This window comes from Talpa occidentalis, unplaced genomic scaffold (assembly GCF_014898055.3).
Source record: "Talpa occidentalis isolate TD23 unplaced genomic scaffold, MPIMG_talOcc4v2.1, whole genome shotgun sequence".
Lineage (NCBI taxonomy): Eukaryota > Metazoa > Chordata > Mammalia > Eulipotyphla > Talpidae > Talpa > Talpa occidentalis.
The window spans coordinates 37,945,352-37,962,921 of record NW_026555331.1 but is presented as its reverse complement, the minus strand read 5'-3'; the positions used below and the strand labels follow the sequence as shown (position 1 = coordinate 37,962,921).

Here is a 17,570-nt window from a genome sequence, read left to right as displayed (position 1 = left end):
CTTGCCTAAGCAAGAGTCTGACTTCTCTCATTCCAGTTCATGCTTGTTTGTTTCTAGTAACTCTGAACTTGTAATTAATTATTTGTATCTAGTTGTTTATTATTGTAATTATTAGTTTAGATGTTTAGATTTCATTTGGCTTGGTTTATCTCTGTGTTCTATTTTCTAATTTATTCATGTCTATTTATTTTAATTTGTTCCTTCTGTTTTCTATGTGTTTAACTTTTGGTAGAAGCTTCCAAAAATATGTGTATGTATTTGTGTATTTTTTAAAGTAGAATCTGAGAGGTTTATGCAATGTAATGGTAATCAAATGCAGGTCTTTAAAACTGATACCATGGGCAAAATAAAATGTAGTGTAAGATAGTGAGTTTTTCATAAAGCAAGTTTTCATTTAAATACATTTATAGGTTATATCCTTTTACTAGAAGGTTTTAAAATATTCTTTCTTTTGGGCCTCCCCTGGTGGCGCAAGTGGTTGAGCGCCGCACTGAAGCTGTCTGCAGCCTCTGCAGTGCAGGTTCGATCCCTGCCAGCTGGCTAGGGTCCCACACGGCATGGCAGACCTCTCCTGTCTCGCCCGCTGCTCCCCGCAGCAGTGTATTTCGTCAGTCTGCCTGTTCTGTTCCCCACTGTGTCTCTGGTGAATCTTCTTACCCTCCCGTGCATCTGGCCTGTACCCTGGTTCTTGTATAAATAAACAAATCTTTAAAAAAAAAAAAAGCAAACTTACTCTTATGAAATTATGGTGGTGTTGATGACAGCCAACTTTTGAAGAGGACTTGGCAAGATTAAGAGTTGACAACAGGGCCTCCCCGGTGGCGCAGAGGTTGAGCGCTGGGTTGAGAAGCTGCCCGCAGCCTCTGCAGCACTGGTTCGATCCCCAGCTGCTCCCTGGCCACCGGAGGAGGGTCCCACATGGCGCGCAGACCTCTCCTGCCGCCCGCTGCTCCCCTCAGCAGTGTACTTGGGTCCTTCTGCCTGCTCTGCTCCCCACTCTGGCTCTGGTGAATTCTCTCACCCTCCCGCGCTTCTGACTGTACCCAGTGCTTGTATAAACAAACAAACAAACAAACAAATAAATAAATCTTTTAAAAGAAAAAAAGTTGACAACAGTATTTCTCATAAACTGCTTCCTGTTTTAGACTGTGAGCCACTAGCATTTCTAACCTTATTACCAAAATAAGACTTCTTGGAACATTTCTGACAGTTCCTCACCTGGCTCCTCATTTGGACCCTCTACTGAGCATGCACCCAGATACCTAAGTAAAAATTTGAAATAGTAGATAAAGAGGAGGATGGTAGGACGCAGGCGGCATCAAGGAGACAGGTCGTTGGCATGGTGGGCATTCTAGCATCTGTATCAGTCCCAGGAGTATTGTTTGCACCTTGGGGTTTGTTACAAAAGGTAGAGATCTTAAAATAAATGTGAGATTGTTCAAAATAAAACAGAATTTCCTTTTATTGAGCATATACTATGTGCCAGGCAGTATGCTAAATGCTTCACATAAGTGAGCTTATTTAGTCCTCATAGAAGATAGAAGTTGTTGGTATTTTCATCCCTGTTTTATAGGAAATTGAAGTTGAGAGTGAAGAATTTGGTAAGCCACACAGCTAATAAATGGTGAGGCTGCTCTGAAAGGCAAGCCTTTGAGAACTAAAATCCCTAAATCAAACCTTCCATTTCCATATTTAAAAAAAAAAATGAAGAAACCCAATATTTTTTATTCTCCTTTATTATAGGAGGCTTTCTGTGGTAGTTTTCTAGTGCATGAAGCATCTATTCACGTTTGAAAACGTTAATCCCCAGTCTCAGACTATGTTTTAATCACAAGATAAACTTGCCAAAACAAGTCAAATAAGTACATTGGTTTCTGTATTTATGAAACCTGTATAACTTGTGTTCATGAACTCCTATTTTTCATACATTTTTGCAACTCTCAAAATCCTTTAACTAGTCATGGGGTCCCTGGTATAGTAGGAATTAGCCAGGTTCTTTTGTATGATGAAGTGTTAATAAATGGAACAATCCTCTTAGTAAAATGGTGATTTTTACTTTTAGGTTCTTGAGATTATAGGGTGCTATATATTTTAGCATTCTTACAGCACTTGATACTTCCAAGCAGTTTATAATCATTGGTTAGATGTTTCCCACACAATGTCGGTAGACTGGATTGGTATTCTTTCTTGTTGTTTTACTGATGAAAAGAGAGATAGAGCCAGTTTGACTGACTTAAGTTTACGTAAGTCAATAGCTCTGTCTGGATTAACATTTAAGTTCCTAGTTCCTATGCTGAGCTCACAGACTGATGCTTTCAAAAACAAAAACAAAAACCTAGTGATTTTTTCCATTTTCCTGCCAAATGGATGGGTTTCTGGTTGCTGGGAAAGCTCCCGATGCTGACATTCCATGGGACTAATCCATATAGCAGAGAGATTACCACACTTTCAACTGGGTGTTCACAGAGAGTGGCATGTTGAAACTCAAAATTTTGAAATAGCAAACCCTGTCTTTTTTTTATATTTCTCCTAGGTTTCTAATGTCTTCATAAACCTGGGTCTATGCCACAGCCTATTCTGCCAAAGACTACTTACCTCTTGTTTCTCCGCAAGTTAAATTGGGTTCATTCCATCTAATGTACCAGTGAGCCCAGGTTCTAGTCAGTCTTGCCCATGTTATAGCCTATCATTGTCTCTATCCCACCTTTTTTTCACTTAGATTAATACAGAAGCCTCATAATTGCTGTCCCTGCCTTTCAGTCTTATTGCCTTCCACTCCCCCTTTCTTCATGTTGCTAAACTGCTAGAAATGCAGATATGACTACTGCATTCCTAACCTGTACATTTCAGTGGCTTCCCATCCTGTGGGATGAAGTCGATTCTTCATTGTGACATTTCAGAGAAGTCCTTCTTGACTGGTTCTATCTACCTTTCTGTATCACCTCCCATTATTCCTTTCCATAGATTTATACACTAGAGTTTTTTATACTCAAGGGCCCTGTGTATTTCATGTCTCTGAACCTTTTCTTTTTTCCATGCTGCTTTTATTTAAGTACTTTCCTTCCTCATATTTATTTCATCAGCTGGTTAATTCTTGTTACTCAATGTGACTAGACTGAACAGTCAAGAGTAGGAATAATAATAGTTGCACCAACAATATCAAGTTCTTTGCCACTTTGTATACTTAAACTAACATTTAATGTATTGACATGTTGACTTTATAGGAAAAATGACTTAATCTATCTTAGTCATGCTTCAGTGATATGGCATCTCAATGTTATGGCAACTTAATAAATATTTGATGAATGAATGACTTACTCTTATTTATAACTTACATCTAGATTCCAGGCTTCTTGAGGGCAATGACTATAACTCATATTTGTATGCTGGGCATCTTGGACAGTGCCTGACAAATGTTACTCAATGTTTTTTTGATAATCTCATTTCTTATTTCCTGTATTTGCATGAACTTTAATTTATGTTACTGATGGACTTTATATATGATGTTCTTTCAGACTGCAACTAACCTTAAATTGTCAGTTTGGTTTAATGAACATTTTGTGAATACCTGCTCTGTGTCAAGCAGTCTGTTACAAATAGCAGTTCAAATATGTAGCAAGGGTGAAATATAAAAAGAACAATAATACAAAATATTAAATGCTAAAATGGAATTGTATGAAGTCCTGAAACAGGTGTGAGAATAACTCTTCCTGGAGAGAATGTCATGGTTCAAGGAAAATGATAGAGGAAATATCTGACAGATTCTTCAAAGGGTTAGGAACTTTTAGACAGGTAAACAGGTGGAAAAGGCATAAAGATAAAATGAGCAAAAGAGTTAACATACTTGATGCTACTGAGGAATAGCAAGTGGTCTCTTAAAGGCTGAGTGTAGGGTTTGTAGAGAAAAAAAAATGATGTGCGGAGGCTGGGACTAAATTGATGAGTTTTTGAGTCCCAACCTAGTAGCTGGGATTTTAACTTATAAGCAAGAAGAGGCCATTAAATAGTTTCATGTTAGAGTTACAGATTTATTATAGGAAGATGATTGATAACAATTGCAATGTATATAAGTGGATGCTAGAGTGTATACAGGAAAGAGGTAGAGATGATGAAACTTTTTTAACATTTTATTAGTCAGTCCTAACACTGACCAAACAACTGACCATTTCATACTGCCTGTTGCTGTCTGGGTTCCAGGTGGAATGTTGAGGTGTTCCCAGGATGTGTTGTGGTTGGGCAGAGTTCCATGGTGGGCCAGAGATCCTCTCTGCAGCTTGGCTTTGGGCTGAGCCTTTGGAAGCTGGCTACGGTGGTAGCGGAGCTGCTCCCTAGTTATCCAAGTCCATGAACTTAATTCCCACAGCGTCAGTGGGACATGATAGTGTGTCTCCCTGTCCTAAGCTTATTGGTGGACCTGATAGTTATACTTAGCCTTGTTCAGTCTTTCAGAAGTCAATTTTAGGGCCTCCCTGGTGGCGCAGGGGTTAAAGACTGCGCTATCAAGCTATTGCCAGCCACTGCAGCATGAGTTCCATCCCCAGCCGGCCAGGGAGCAACACACATGGCACAGCAGACCTCTCCTATCTTACCTGCTGCTCCCTTCAGCAGTATATGTCAGTAGATCTGCCTATTCTGCTCTCCACTCTGTCTTTGGTGAATCCTCTTACCACCTGCACCTCTGGCTTACACCCCAGTTCTTGTATGCATAAATAAATAAATCTTTTAAAAGTTAATTTTATGTAAGTTGTGAAAAGCAACTCACAATCACTGGTTAAAGGGATTGAGGAGAAATGCCAACTTATTGACATGCTTAGCACTACTAAAAAGGAGTAAACAATGGATTGAGACATCTTTAGAAAATGAGTGGAAGAAGAGTCATTAAATATACCCTGCTTCACAGACTTGTACACAACTTGTACACAAAGTTGAAGAGGACCAACTTGATGTCGATGGAGGAATGAACTTCCTCAACTTCCTCAAGAGCTGAAGATCCAAACACTGAAAATAAAAAGAGATGATGGTGATGATAAAATGCTTGAGTACTTGATTTCCAGCCTGAGGGTCACTGTGGTCAGTGGCTGCAGGAGCCTTCCCTGGGCTGAGTTCTCCACCTTCACTTGCTGGACATAATAGACCACTCTGTCACGGTGGATTCCTCCAAATCTAAAGAATATTGAACTTCCTAAGTTTAGCCTCATATGTTGGGATTTCAATTCTGCAAGAGGTTATTCAGAGCCCCGAAGAGAGCTGAAGAATTTGATATGAAGGTGATCAACTACTTTGGACTATGACAGTAGCAATGGAAAGTGAAGTAGACAGGTGTGTAGTGATGGAAAGCAGACTGGTGAATGGGAGGAATGAGAGGTTGCTAAAGGGTACAGTATTTCTTTTGCAGGTGATAAGAACATTCTAAAATGGATTGTGGTGAGAGTTGTGCAACACAGAAATTACACTTAAACCATTGAAGTGTGTACTTTAAAATGTGTAAATTATATGGTGTATGAATTAAAACAGTAAAGTTATTACCAGAAGAGAAAAAAATGAGAAGAGGCCTTTGGACACTTGGACTTTTATGGAATGGAAACAATCTGAGGAAACTACTCAGCAAACATGGGATGTGCCTAATGAAAAGAAAAAATCATTGAAGAGCCCAGAGAAAGAGGAGAATCCAGAGCCAGTCCCAGGCAGTAGGGCTGTACCCTAGTCAAAGAAGTGATAACATGAACCTGGTTGAATTCCAGAATTACTCTGAACCAGTGACTGCTTCATGCCCCTAATTTTCTCTTGTTTTGAGGGGGACTGTCTATTGCCCATCTGATATTTCACCCATTGTGATAGTCAGTGCATGTAGACATAGATAACTTTTCAGTTCACTAGCTTCAGGTCAAGATGACCTGTACTTGAGCTGTGCTCAGGAACTGCCCTTGAGGGCAGTAAGTAAAAAGGAATTGAAGCTTTTTACTTGATTTAGATTACAAGATTTTGGGATCCAAATCTCTTAAGTAGGTGAAACTTTTGGAGGAGAGGGCACTTGGGAAACAGCATTTACTTTCCTAGTTGGAAGAATGTAAATAACTGTGGTGGGTTTTAAGACATGTTCACTTACCGTCAAGGGGTGGGGGTGGGGGGACTAATCCCTCTTCCTCTAAATAAGGCTGGTCTCATTGTCACTGGCGGCTGAAGCCAAAGAATGTCACAGGTGGTGCCCCCTAGACAGGAGGGCTGATGAAGAAGATAGAAAGCCCCAGGGAAAATGTGAACAAAGTATCGCATTTAGGGTGGAGACTCTGATAAGCAATGTAAGGGACTGCAGAAGCAACTTCGAGCATTTGGTATTCAGTGTTTTTCGGATCTTCAGCAATTCAGGGGTCAGCGATTTTTACCCCCCTCCATGCCGATCTTCCAGAAGGCTGTTGTGGACCTCTGAAGAACGTGGCGAGGCTTCCAGCAGCCAAGCTCAGAAAGGAAAAGTTCAGAGGCTTTGCAAGTAAGTAGTCAAGCGACTGAAACTGTTCCCCATTTTACTGCAGTTACAGCCTGGCAGGGAGGGCAAAGACCTGGAGCCAGGTGCCTCGCTGAGCTGTGAGTGTGGCCTCTGGTCTGGTCATTTGGCTGCTGCAGCTGCTGTTTTGAGTGTCGCTTGTCTGGTGGTGCACTGCCACATCTCAGCAGCTCTGGTGAGCATCTCCTGTTGGTCTTCTGTTGTCTCTGTGAGTTGGATCCTGGCCTAGAGTCTGGCTGCTATGTGCTCCAGGTTCACAGTGTCAGGAAGATGCCATCTTGGGAGGCTTTGTGTATAGGACCTTAAGACACTAGCCACTGCTTCGGGTGAGGTAAAGGCCATTTTACCTCAGTAACCCTTTGTTTTCCCTGGTTTGTTAAGTAAACCCCATTATTGTTGTTCTCTGAACCTGAAGTCTTGCAATTGCACGCGTGGTTGAAGAACTCAGAGGGTGACCCGGTATACTATTTGGGCAATGTCCGTGGCCAGTTTTAGTTCCCCTTGCAGCCTTGTATCATCATGACTTGTTTTTAGTGACAGATAATGTGGCAGAAGTGATAACTTCAGGACTTCTGAAGCTAGCTCACAACAGTGGTGTAACTTACATTCCCGCTTTCTCTCTTGGGATGTTTGCCCTTAGAACTAAGCCTCCGTGAAGGAAGGAAGCCCAAGGCATGCAGGAGATGCCACTTGTAGCCTCTGGCTGACTCCCTGGGGCCCCAATCAATACTCTCCACCTACCACCACAACTGAGTGAAAGAACCTTTAGGTGATTTCTGTTGTAACCTTCAAATCACCCCAACTATGCCAAGAGGAGCAATGACAAGCAGTCCTCCCAGAGCCTTGCTCAAACACTAGATTTATGATTAAAATAAATGTTATGTACCCAGCCTTTATGTACCCAGCCACAGATAGCTGGAGCAGGCAATGTTAATAGGACTAATCAGATATTGGAAGAAAAAAAGAGGAAATCATGAGTGTTTACCAGATTTTCTAGGTTATGCAAATTAATAGGAAATAATATCAAATTGTAATGGCCAGTTTACACACTTAAGTCAGAAATAAATAATCAGTGTTTGGAGAGTGTCAACTGGGATGCTGGCCACAGAAGAGATAAGTGTTTGTGAGATTAAAAAAAAAAAGTCTTATGGTCATTTTATTTAGATAATAACAGCATCTTAGAAAACTAAAAAAATGTCAGAGTGAAGCAGTTGAAAAAACTAAGACACAAAACAGTGATTAAGTAGTTGGAAGTGACCATTTTAGCAATTAGCAATCAGTGTTAATCAGCACTTCTTATTTTACTGTTAGGATGTCAGTGCTATTTATTACAATATCCCTTATAAATTTAATGATTTTTCTTTCAGTTTGCTACTGCTTTACTCTCTTACTGGAGAAGGTCTTGCTATAGAAACAAGGTCTTCTCTGGTCATCCCATCTAACATTGCCAACTCCTCAGTCCTCACACATGGTTTTCCTTACCTGCTTCATTTTTGTCTTCCTTAGTAATTAACATTACTTAGCATAGTAGATTTACTTATTTTGATTGTTTTTTTTCTCCCTACTAGAGTTTAATTTAATTGAGACACTTGTCTATAGAAGGTGTTCCTAAATTATTTGATGAATAAATGAATAAAGTGATCTTTTAATCACTTGACAAAGAAAGAATTAAATTGTGATCTGAATACTTTCAATCCTGTATGTAATACTAGTCTGCAAGTCTTTGGAAATCTGCAATCTAAATGTGGCACATACATATGTAACCCTAATGCCTAGCAGCCTCATAACTGGACACCCATGAGATACTAATAGTAATAAATATCACTGGCATCAAATCCTTCCCCTTCATTTTGCCTTTGTCTTTATATTTTGAAAATTTAAAATATACACAAAATGGGAATAGTATAATGAACCCCTATGTAACTACTGTTTATTGTTGAGCATCAGTAATTGACATTAGTTTATTAACCTTATTTAGAATGTTTCATCTATTTTTTCCCTCTAAATTAAAACAAACATCATGTAATTTCACCTTATAGTTTTTTTTTTTTTTTAAGATTTATTTATTTTTACATAAGAGCAGGGGTACAGGCCAGAGGCGCGGGAGGGTAAGAGGATGCACCAGAGACAGAGTGGGGAACAGAACAGGCAGACTGACTGAAATACACTGCTGAGGGGAGCAGCAGGCATGACAGGAGAGGTCTGCTGTGCCATGTGGGAATCTCCCTGACAAGGCTGGGAATTGAACCCACACTGGAGAGGCTGGGCTGCAGACAGCTTCACAGCACTGCGCTTAACCTGCTGTACCACTGGGAAGGCCCATCACCTTATAGCTTTTGATGTTTTTCAATATGTTAAGTATACTTTTTAAAAAACACTACTATTGTGGCTTTCTACACACACAGAATTAGGAATTCCTATCACCTAATGCCCAAGCATGATCAAATTTCCTCAATTGACTCCATAAAATTTCTATTAAAATCAGGAACTAAACAAGGTGCACAATGTATTTGGCTATTATTTTTCTTAAGTCTCATTTATCCTATAAATCTCCCTTTCTCTTTATTGATGCATTGATGTGTTGGTGAAACCATGGGTCATTTGCCCTGTAGAATTTCTGATGTTCTAGATTTGGCTGACTGCTTTCCTGAGATAAATTTAGCTTGTTCTTTAGCCCTCATATTTTCTGTAAATGGTAGTTAGGTCTAGAAGCATGATTGGGTTCAGATTAGATTTTCAAGGAAGGATTTTTTCATAGGTGGTACTGTTATAGGACAGGGAGAGGGGCACCCCAGACCCCCACAAACCTGCCTATTCTAAATGGGTTCTGCCATCCGCCGCATCAACACAAAACATATGACGCTTTAATGGGAAGGAACTTTAATAAAAACTAGGAAACAATACAGGTAAGGCAAAGAGTCTAGTTTCTAAATGAAGCACCCAAAGTTACGCATCCCCTCGTGGGTAAAACTCCATCCATATGGGGTCGGCCCAGAGCAAGGCCCCAAAGCCTGCCACAAGTCTAAAACATCTTCCAGTGGGGACCCACAGAAAAGGGTCACAAACAACCGGACAAGCCCGGAAGGAAAAGAGCAAAATCAACATCCAGATAAAAGCTGCCATTGTCACCTCCCCACGGGTCTCACCCACATCTGTGTCACCCAGTCCACAACCCAAAAGACAAGCTCAGTTTCTTCACATGTCTCTAGGCTCCATGCGCCTCCTCCAGGTCTCCTGGCTCCATCCTGCTTCCTTCCTCAGTCTCTTCTTGCTTCTCCTCTTCCTGCTCAGCTCCACCCTCCCTTGGGTGGGGCAGGGAACCTGGAATTTCCCCCTTTCCTGGGGACCACCCTGTTACAGTACGATCCTTTTTATTTCATCACATTGTGAGACTTAAAACTTGTAATTATCTCAATTTTAATGATGCTAAAATTGATTAGTGAGTTATTAGCTTGATTTCTGACCGAGTTCCTTTACAGTTTTTCGCTTAATACTTTTATCATCTAATTATAATCTTTGTGTAGATCCATTATTTTATTAGGATTTGGAAAAATGGTGATTGTTTTCTAAGTATACTTCCTTTTTTCATTTATTAGCTTCAGTTTTTCTATGAATAAGAATTTTATTTATTTATTTATTTTTTTAAATTCTGAAATGTGCCTTTTTTTCAAGATTTATTTTTATTTTTATTTATACAAGCACTGGGTATAGTCAGAAGCGCGGGAGGGTGAGAGAATTCACCAGAGCCACAGCGGGGAGCAGAGCAGGCAGAAGGACCGAAGTACACTGCTGAGGGGAGCAGCGGGCGGCAGGAGAGGTCTGCGCGCCATGTGGGACCCTCCTCTGGGGCCGGGGAGCAGCTGGGGATCGAACCGGCACTGCGGCTGCGGGCAGCTTCGCAACCCAGCGCTCAACTGCTGCGCCACCGGGGAGGCCCTGAATAAGAATTTTATATTCATTATTAGATTTCATATTAATTCACAAGTGCTAGAAAAGGAGAATAATTGCTTGATTTTTTTCCTTTATCAATTTTCGGACTAAGGAGCTGGTATGGAAGCAAGTGCCAATGTAATCAACAAGTTTATGGTATTTTATTTTCAAAATACCATTATGAATGCTTAGATTTTAATGTATTTCAGTCCACTCTAATTTTCAAATTTTCCCATTTTAAATCAGAATTAGCCCCTAGAAGTTGAATTTTATGCCCTTTGGATGTGGTTTCATTAATCTTTGATAACTGGCAGAGACATCCTAGACTCATTTTGTACATTTCCTGCCCCAGACTTGGAATTAGCTATTGTACCCCCTCCCCCCTCGCCCCCCCCCGCCCCCACCAACCTATAGCTTATACTTTTTGTTAGGAAAGTTAAACTAAATATAATTAAATACTAAGTACCCTTTGTTCTCCCTCCTCTCTCAACTCCCACTACTCCTTGTGATATTTTCTGCAATTGCATTCCCAGGAACCTTGAAAACTGACTGTGTGACATCTCTAACAAAATTCTTTGTGCCCTATGAAGTGGATAATGCAAGGGCGGGCATCTCCTAGGCTAAAGGAATACTCTCTGCTGCAGGTAAACACTAACTCATGAGTCTATACTGCCCACACCTCCTCAGAATCTGAATGCAAAGCTCCTCACTCCATTCATGTCCAGCAACATCCTCACACTCCTTTCACCCTGTGCAATCACTGTACTGCTACCCTTAGGGGAACTGGCTTCTTTTAAGGTTAACCCTGCTGACTCCTTGGGTGGCTACATCAGAATAAACTCCTTTGTGCAAAGACATTCTTTTGGTTCATTCTATGGCTTTCTGAAGGTGAATGAAAGACCCAGTTTGGTTGTTTACACTACTTTCCCTCCCTTCCTTTTACACATGAAACTGATGCCCCCATCCCCCAGCTTTAACACAATAGATTTCAGAATGTTTTTGTTTCCGTGACTTCCCAATTCTGTGATTAAAGGTTCTAAGGCTATATAATGTAGAACTTAATCTCTAGTGGTTCCCATCTCCTTTTCTACTTTTCTTATAAGCCCATGGCTGAGAAGTTGTTAATAAGAGCATTGAAGGGTGGTAAAAGCACTAGGATCATTACCTTGAATGGGAAGAAGATGAAAAAGATGCCCTCAGCATTGGAAAAACTGACTCACCTGAAGACTCTAAACCTTCAGAATAACCTAATTCCCAAAGTATGCCCAGAGGTGAGCGCCTTGACTCAGGTGAGGAGCAGCATATCTTTTTTGGATTGGGCACAGAAAATAGGAAGAATAAAGGGAGAACAGTAAAGTTTTGATCTCTGGAAACTTAGTTCCCTAGGGAGCTAACCGGTGAGTGTTGTTGGAGAAGCATCAGAAGACTTTCCCCCCCTAGGGGATTGATTACATATGGTAGAGGGAAAGGATGTTTTAAATAGTTATGTGTTCTTTGGCCCACATCTGGAATCATAAGATTAGGCCTCTACTCATTTTTCTGGAGACTGTTATCTGGAAAAGGGTTGGGAACTGGATCTGCTTGTCTACCTTGAGGCTCCATCTGGAATTGAGCTTTAGGATCTCAAGAGTTGCTATTCATTCTGGGAGTACCCTGAAGCTTTTGCATATGGAATGAAGAGATATTTGGGATGTAGGAAGGCGGTTCCTTTTCAATTTCTTAGAGCAGGCAGAATTTTAGGAGTGTTGGCAGGGAATGGAAAGGACTTTTATTTCTTCTGAAGTAGGCTTTTAAAGAGTTTAGTATTTTAAATAAAGAATAACCTTCTTAAAGAGCAACAGTTGACATGAATGAATCCCATATGTTTGGGTTGAACATATATGCAGAACAATGTGAAGCTCCAACTGCTAAAAATCTTGAGGTTGGAGAAGGCAAGGGATATTAACTTTGCAGTTTTCTTTTGGTCCACTCCTAAACTGTCATCAACACTGAAAAAAACCTATACAACCAACAAAGTCACTGCAGTTTATCAGTTATGAGCTCAGAATAACAAACAAACAAAAAAAATCTCTTCTTTCCTTCTCCCACCTCATTTTCTTTTAGATTTTCAAATTATCTGAGTTTTAGTCTGCACCTCAGAAATGTCTGTGAGAAGTTCAGCTATACAAACTACACTCCCTCCTTCCCCCCAAAAAAGTAACTCCTCAATCCATTATAATCATAAACCAGCAGGGATTTGGACTTAATTAATTGCGTGAGTAGTTTATATGCAAAAGAATTTAGGATGTGACTAAATCATGAGCCATTCTCCCTCTCTGCTTGAAATCTTTGCATCAAAGTAATGTAGTGCATTGTTTTAATAGAATTGAATACTACATGAAACTATATAAAGCTATCTCCTGTCCTGCTCTCCCTCTCCCCAACAATCTGTTTTAACTTTTTTCTTGATTTTGTCTACTTTAGATATCTCTACCTTCCAAGTACAATTAGAGTAATACAGTTTCTACATAGTTATCTCTTAAACTTAATATTGTTGCAGCTTTCTTTCATCAGTCTCCTTTGAGTCCCCACCCCCATATTTTGTAAGATGACATCTTCAGCTCTCCTTCCTTCTTTTCCTTCACAAATTCTAAATGTCTTACTTTTATAAAATGGATAGTGTTTACATTCTATTCAGTTATAACCATGGTTGAGTATCTTGTCTCTAGAAGAATTTTGAAATTTCTAAAATGAATTTTGTTAATAAGTTACTATCATTTAAGCAGGGTTGATAAATACACTATGATTATATTTTCTTCTTTATATACCATTTTTGTTCCCTTGGAGTTTTTAAATTCCTTTCCTTTATTCTTGTGCATTTGCCTTTATCATGGCCTTTTTTTCCCCCCAAACTTGACTGTACTACATTTCTGTCAAATGTGCTTTTTCCTTGAATGACTTCCTTCGAGGAGCCTTCATTCCCTGTCCCAGTCAAAGCTGATTACTATCTATAAAACACAAGAAATTCAGTTAAAATCTGCTTTACAAGGAAGGGTGTTGGGGAAAAAATGTGATTTCGTCCTTAAAAGTAAGGTTGAACTGAACCCTTTGCATCTTTTGACAACAGGAAAAGCCCAGCACAAATTCATTGGTGAAATGAACTGTTTAGTGCAAAATCCTTCAAACCTCTGGTTATCTATGCATTTGAGGACACCCTACAGAAGGTGGTCAGACCCCACTCCAGAGGAAAAAAATAGTTTGATTTATGAATAATTTGTCAAAGATGCAAGAATACCATGGGTCTGAGATGTTAATTCAGGCTTTCTGAAATCCACTTGGGTAATGAACAACAGATGGAGCTGTTGGCCTTATGGGGGTACCTTTTCAGAGGATTCATCAGTGTGAGTTTGTGGCCTCTCTCAGGCGGATAAGGGATGGACCTAGAGGGCCCTGGGCTGCAGGACCATGCTGGCCATAGATTATAGAAGCAAGCTGGAGGTAAGGAGCATCACCTTAGAGTCATGTTTGCTATACCTGAAAGGATAGGCTGGTGGGAGGCTTGTTGAAAAAGGTCATGGGATTATTAGCCTCAGATAAGCTACCAGGGTACAGATCTATCGAGCAAATCTGGCAGTCAATAAGGTTTCCCCCTATAATCACGCTTTGTGACATTTTGATAAGAGCAGTTCCCCTTACCATGAAGGGAACAATTAAAAAAAAAAAAAAAGGAAAAGAGAAAAAATTTAGTCAATTGTCTTGAAAAAATCGTTGAATCTGGTGAGAGATTTGGCCCATCATATGAGACTCATTATTGCTCACTTGGCTGTGATTGAGCATCTCCAGATCTCCATGTTTTTAGAAGCACACACCCTCGCTTTAAAGGAATGTAAGTGCTGGTCAGGAGGGCAAGCAAATCTGGGAAGAGCAAAATTATGTACAAAAGCTAAAAATTTCTTGAATATGTTCCACATAATTAAAATTTTTCATTCCTTGTTCTAAAGCAGGATTAGTATCCAAAACTAAGGATTGCTTATGCATCATCATTATAGTAAATTTCTCTGAAGTTGGTATCAAATTCTTCATTTGTAGTTGGTGCGGCTTCAGAAAAGTTCAGTCTGTTTTTCAGTCAACCCAAGTCAAAAAGATTAGGCAAAAAAACAAAACTAGAAAATTTTAGTTTAAAATATCATAGTCAGTTATTAGAAAAATTCAAGATCCTGTCCAGTTTGCAGGATAGAAAAGAAACAAAAATATCAAAAATGATTGAGAGGACTAGAATTTGATGTTCACAAAAAGATATATTATTGAAACTTTTCTCCACCTTCACCCAATTTTACCAAATAGTTATAATAAAATTAACTCTAGTGTTCATAGATCTGACCATTTGCATAAATTCAGCAAGAATTTAGAAATAACCATGTAGAATTATAAAATTTACTTTGCCGAAATATTTTATGAGGAATCTCAAATTGATAGTCCTTACATGGTCAGCCTCTCCGGGCTCCAGAGCACACCAACATCTCACCATCAGATTTCGCCATTATACTTGCATCTTTGGGTAAATTCCTCTCCTCTGGAGGTTCCCAAGATTTCCTGGGATTCCTAGAACTGCCAAGGGTTGCCTTCTTTACTCTTCTGACACAATGTAAAACATTAAAAACAGTTCCTTTTTTAAAGATTTATTTTTTATTTATTTGTGCATACAAGAACTGGGGTGTAGGCCAGAGATGCAGGGGTTGATGAGAAGACTCACCATGGACTGAGTGGGGAGCAGAACAGGCAGATCTACTGAAATACACAGCTGAGGAGAGTAGTGGGCAAGACAGGCAAGGTCTGCTGCACTATGTGGGTTAGCTCCCTGGCTGGGGATTGAACTCAGGCTGCAGTGGCTGGCGATAGCTTGATAGTGCTGAGACTTTAACCCCTGCGCCACCAGGGAGGCCCCTAAAAACAGCTCTTAAGAGTAATACTCTCAAATTTTGGTACTCACAAAATGGTGTTAAATAGAATAATAACATCAACCATTTATTGAGAGCCAGGCACAATGCTAGGAACTTTTTGCTCATATTCAAGGATGTTATTATCCTCATATTTAAAATGTTTATGGTACAGGAAGAGGTTAAGTAACTTATCAAGGTCACTCAACCAATAAACACATCTATAAAATGAGGTCTTTATTTTTGTGCGTGTATGTGTTTGGGGGGGGGTGTCTTTCAGTTCTCTTGTATTGTGGAATTTACCATAGTGTGCTGTTCAGTTTATAATTTCTAAAAACAAAAACTGGACTATGGTGAGGATTATTGGTTCTTCGGTGGTGGGCATTGTGTAGAAGCATGTTTGATAACAAATACCCTAGAATCATACAGTGCTGTAAACCAAAGTTACTTGAATATAAATATAAATTTCTAAAACAAAAAAACCCCAACTGGATTGCCTAGAGATGACACTACATGGATTGTCCCCATATTTTCCATATATTTTTCTATACTCATTCTTTTTACAAATATTTGCCATTCAACATCCTGTGGTCTGTGCTGTTCCTAAGGATATGAATGTAAAAAGCATGATCCCTGTCTTCATGCTCGGGGACCAAGTTAAATGTTTGTATATGTAAAGCTTAATACCTTGCACTAAGAACTTTCAGTAAATTTTAACTGTTGTTATGATTGATATTATCATTATGGCATAACTTGCAACAATGATGAGATGGAAGGAAGTTCTCTAGAGAGTATGGATCCTATCTCTTTTTATTTTTGTTTGTTTGATTACTGAAATTCTGGAAAATTTTAATCACTTCTAATGACACAAAAAAAGGTGTTACTGTTCTATAATTTGTGAAGAATGCATTTGGCTTGTGACTGATCAAGTTATGATATATTAACAAATTTCAAAGAAGCACTTTAGAACCTTTGAGGTGGGGAGACCTTATCTTGTCCCAAGTTCCTTGTACTGTTGACTTGAGTGCAATGGAATGGAAGCTATTTTCAGAATTCAGCTTAATCAAGCACAGTGTTATCATAGTGTCATATAGGAACAAAGGTGCTTTGTAGGTAAATCAGCTAGACTCTTAAACCCCCACAAATAAATAATTAACCTAATTGTGTGCAGCAAAGTAGACACGGATCATAAGATCCAGTGGCTATACAAGTTCCCCTTAAGTGGCTCACATGTGTGCTTGCCCAGGACAAAGATAAGTTCTGTCATACCTTTTTATTTGACCACAAACAACTGACAGTAAATAAGGTCAAATCTAAGCAGAGTTGGGTAGTTTGTAAATGTGTCATTGTGTCCCTGTCTCTCCTTTTCATAGTTTTACTGATCTCCTTGATGACCTCTAACTCAAACAACTTCCTTCCCTCTCTTCCTTGTTCTCCTATGTTAAATATTTATGTCTGCCTATAGGGAGTAGGCACTCTGATATTTAAGGAAAGTGTACAAAGATGTAGAAAAGGCTATGACAAGGCTGGAAACACTTAGGGTAGGGAAATCCTCATGGGCTGATTATTTGGTAGCTGTTTATATATAATCTAGTAGAACTGGATAAAGGGAATTTAAGTGCTAACACCTCCCATTCTTTGCATTCTTTCTTTATACAATGCTGTAGGTAGGCAATAATAACTATTAGTATTAGGGTGATTACAATGGAATAGAACTGAAAAGATGCATCTAAAAGGAATTTTGAGAATAGGACTTGGTGACTATTAGTTAGGGAGAAAAAGAAGTTCTAGATGATTCCAAATCATTACAAGAATGGTGGGTATATTCACCAAAAAGGGGGGTGGGTGGGTGAAAAAAACATATCTGGTTTGTCCATTGAGGTTGTCCAGTTTTAGACTTTAAATTTAGAGTGACAACATCACATCCACTTGAGATGTCTTTTGAGCCAAAACCAACAACATGCAATTTTTAAGGGATAACTGTAAATTCCTACATTTAAATTAAGAAAAGAATTCAATTGCACAAACCCAGGATGTGGGTTATCTTATTGACAGTTAACTTAGGGGGTTTTGTTGGCCACAGACAAAATTAATTATGTACCAACAATGTACCCTGATGCTGAAAGAGCACATGCCATGGTAGGCTGCATTAAATGAAGTGGAGTCATCTGCCTGAGGGATATTTCATGGTCCCACCAGCATCTCTGCTATAAGATCACATT

The 17,570-nt window shown here is 39.4% G+C and overlaps 1 protein-coding gene across 4 annotated transcripts in view; it reads left to right on the top strand.

Annotated features, from left to right (window-relative positions):
* The first annotated feature begins 11,467 nt into the window (after positions 1–11,467).
* LRRC69 (leucine rich repeat containing 69) overlaps positions 11,468–17,570 on the top strand; it is a 69,539-nt gene continuing 63,436 nt past the window's right edge. For 3 of the 4 annotated variants that reach the window (XM_037502765.2, XM_037502844.2, XM_037502605.2), the window contains exon 1: positions 11,468–11,721. In XM_037502765.2, the coding sequence (XP_037358662.1) occupies positions 11,539–11,721 (183 nt within the window). In that variant the 5' untranslated portion in view covers positions 11,468–11,538. The remainder of the gene's footprint in view (positions 11,722–17,570) is intronic. The other variant, XM_037502687.2, reaches the window with a different exon arrangement.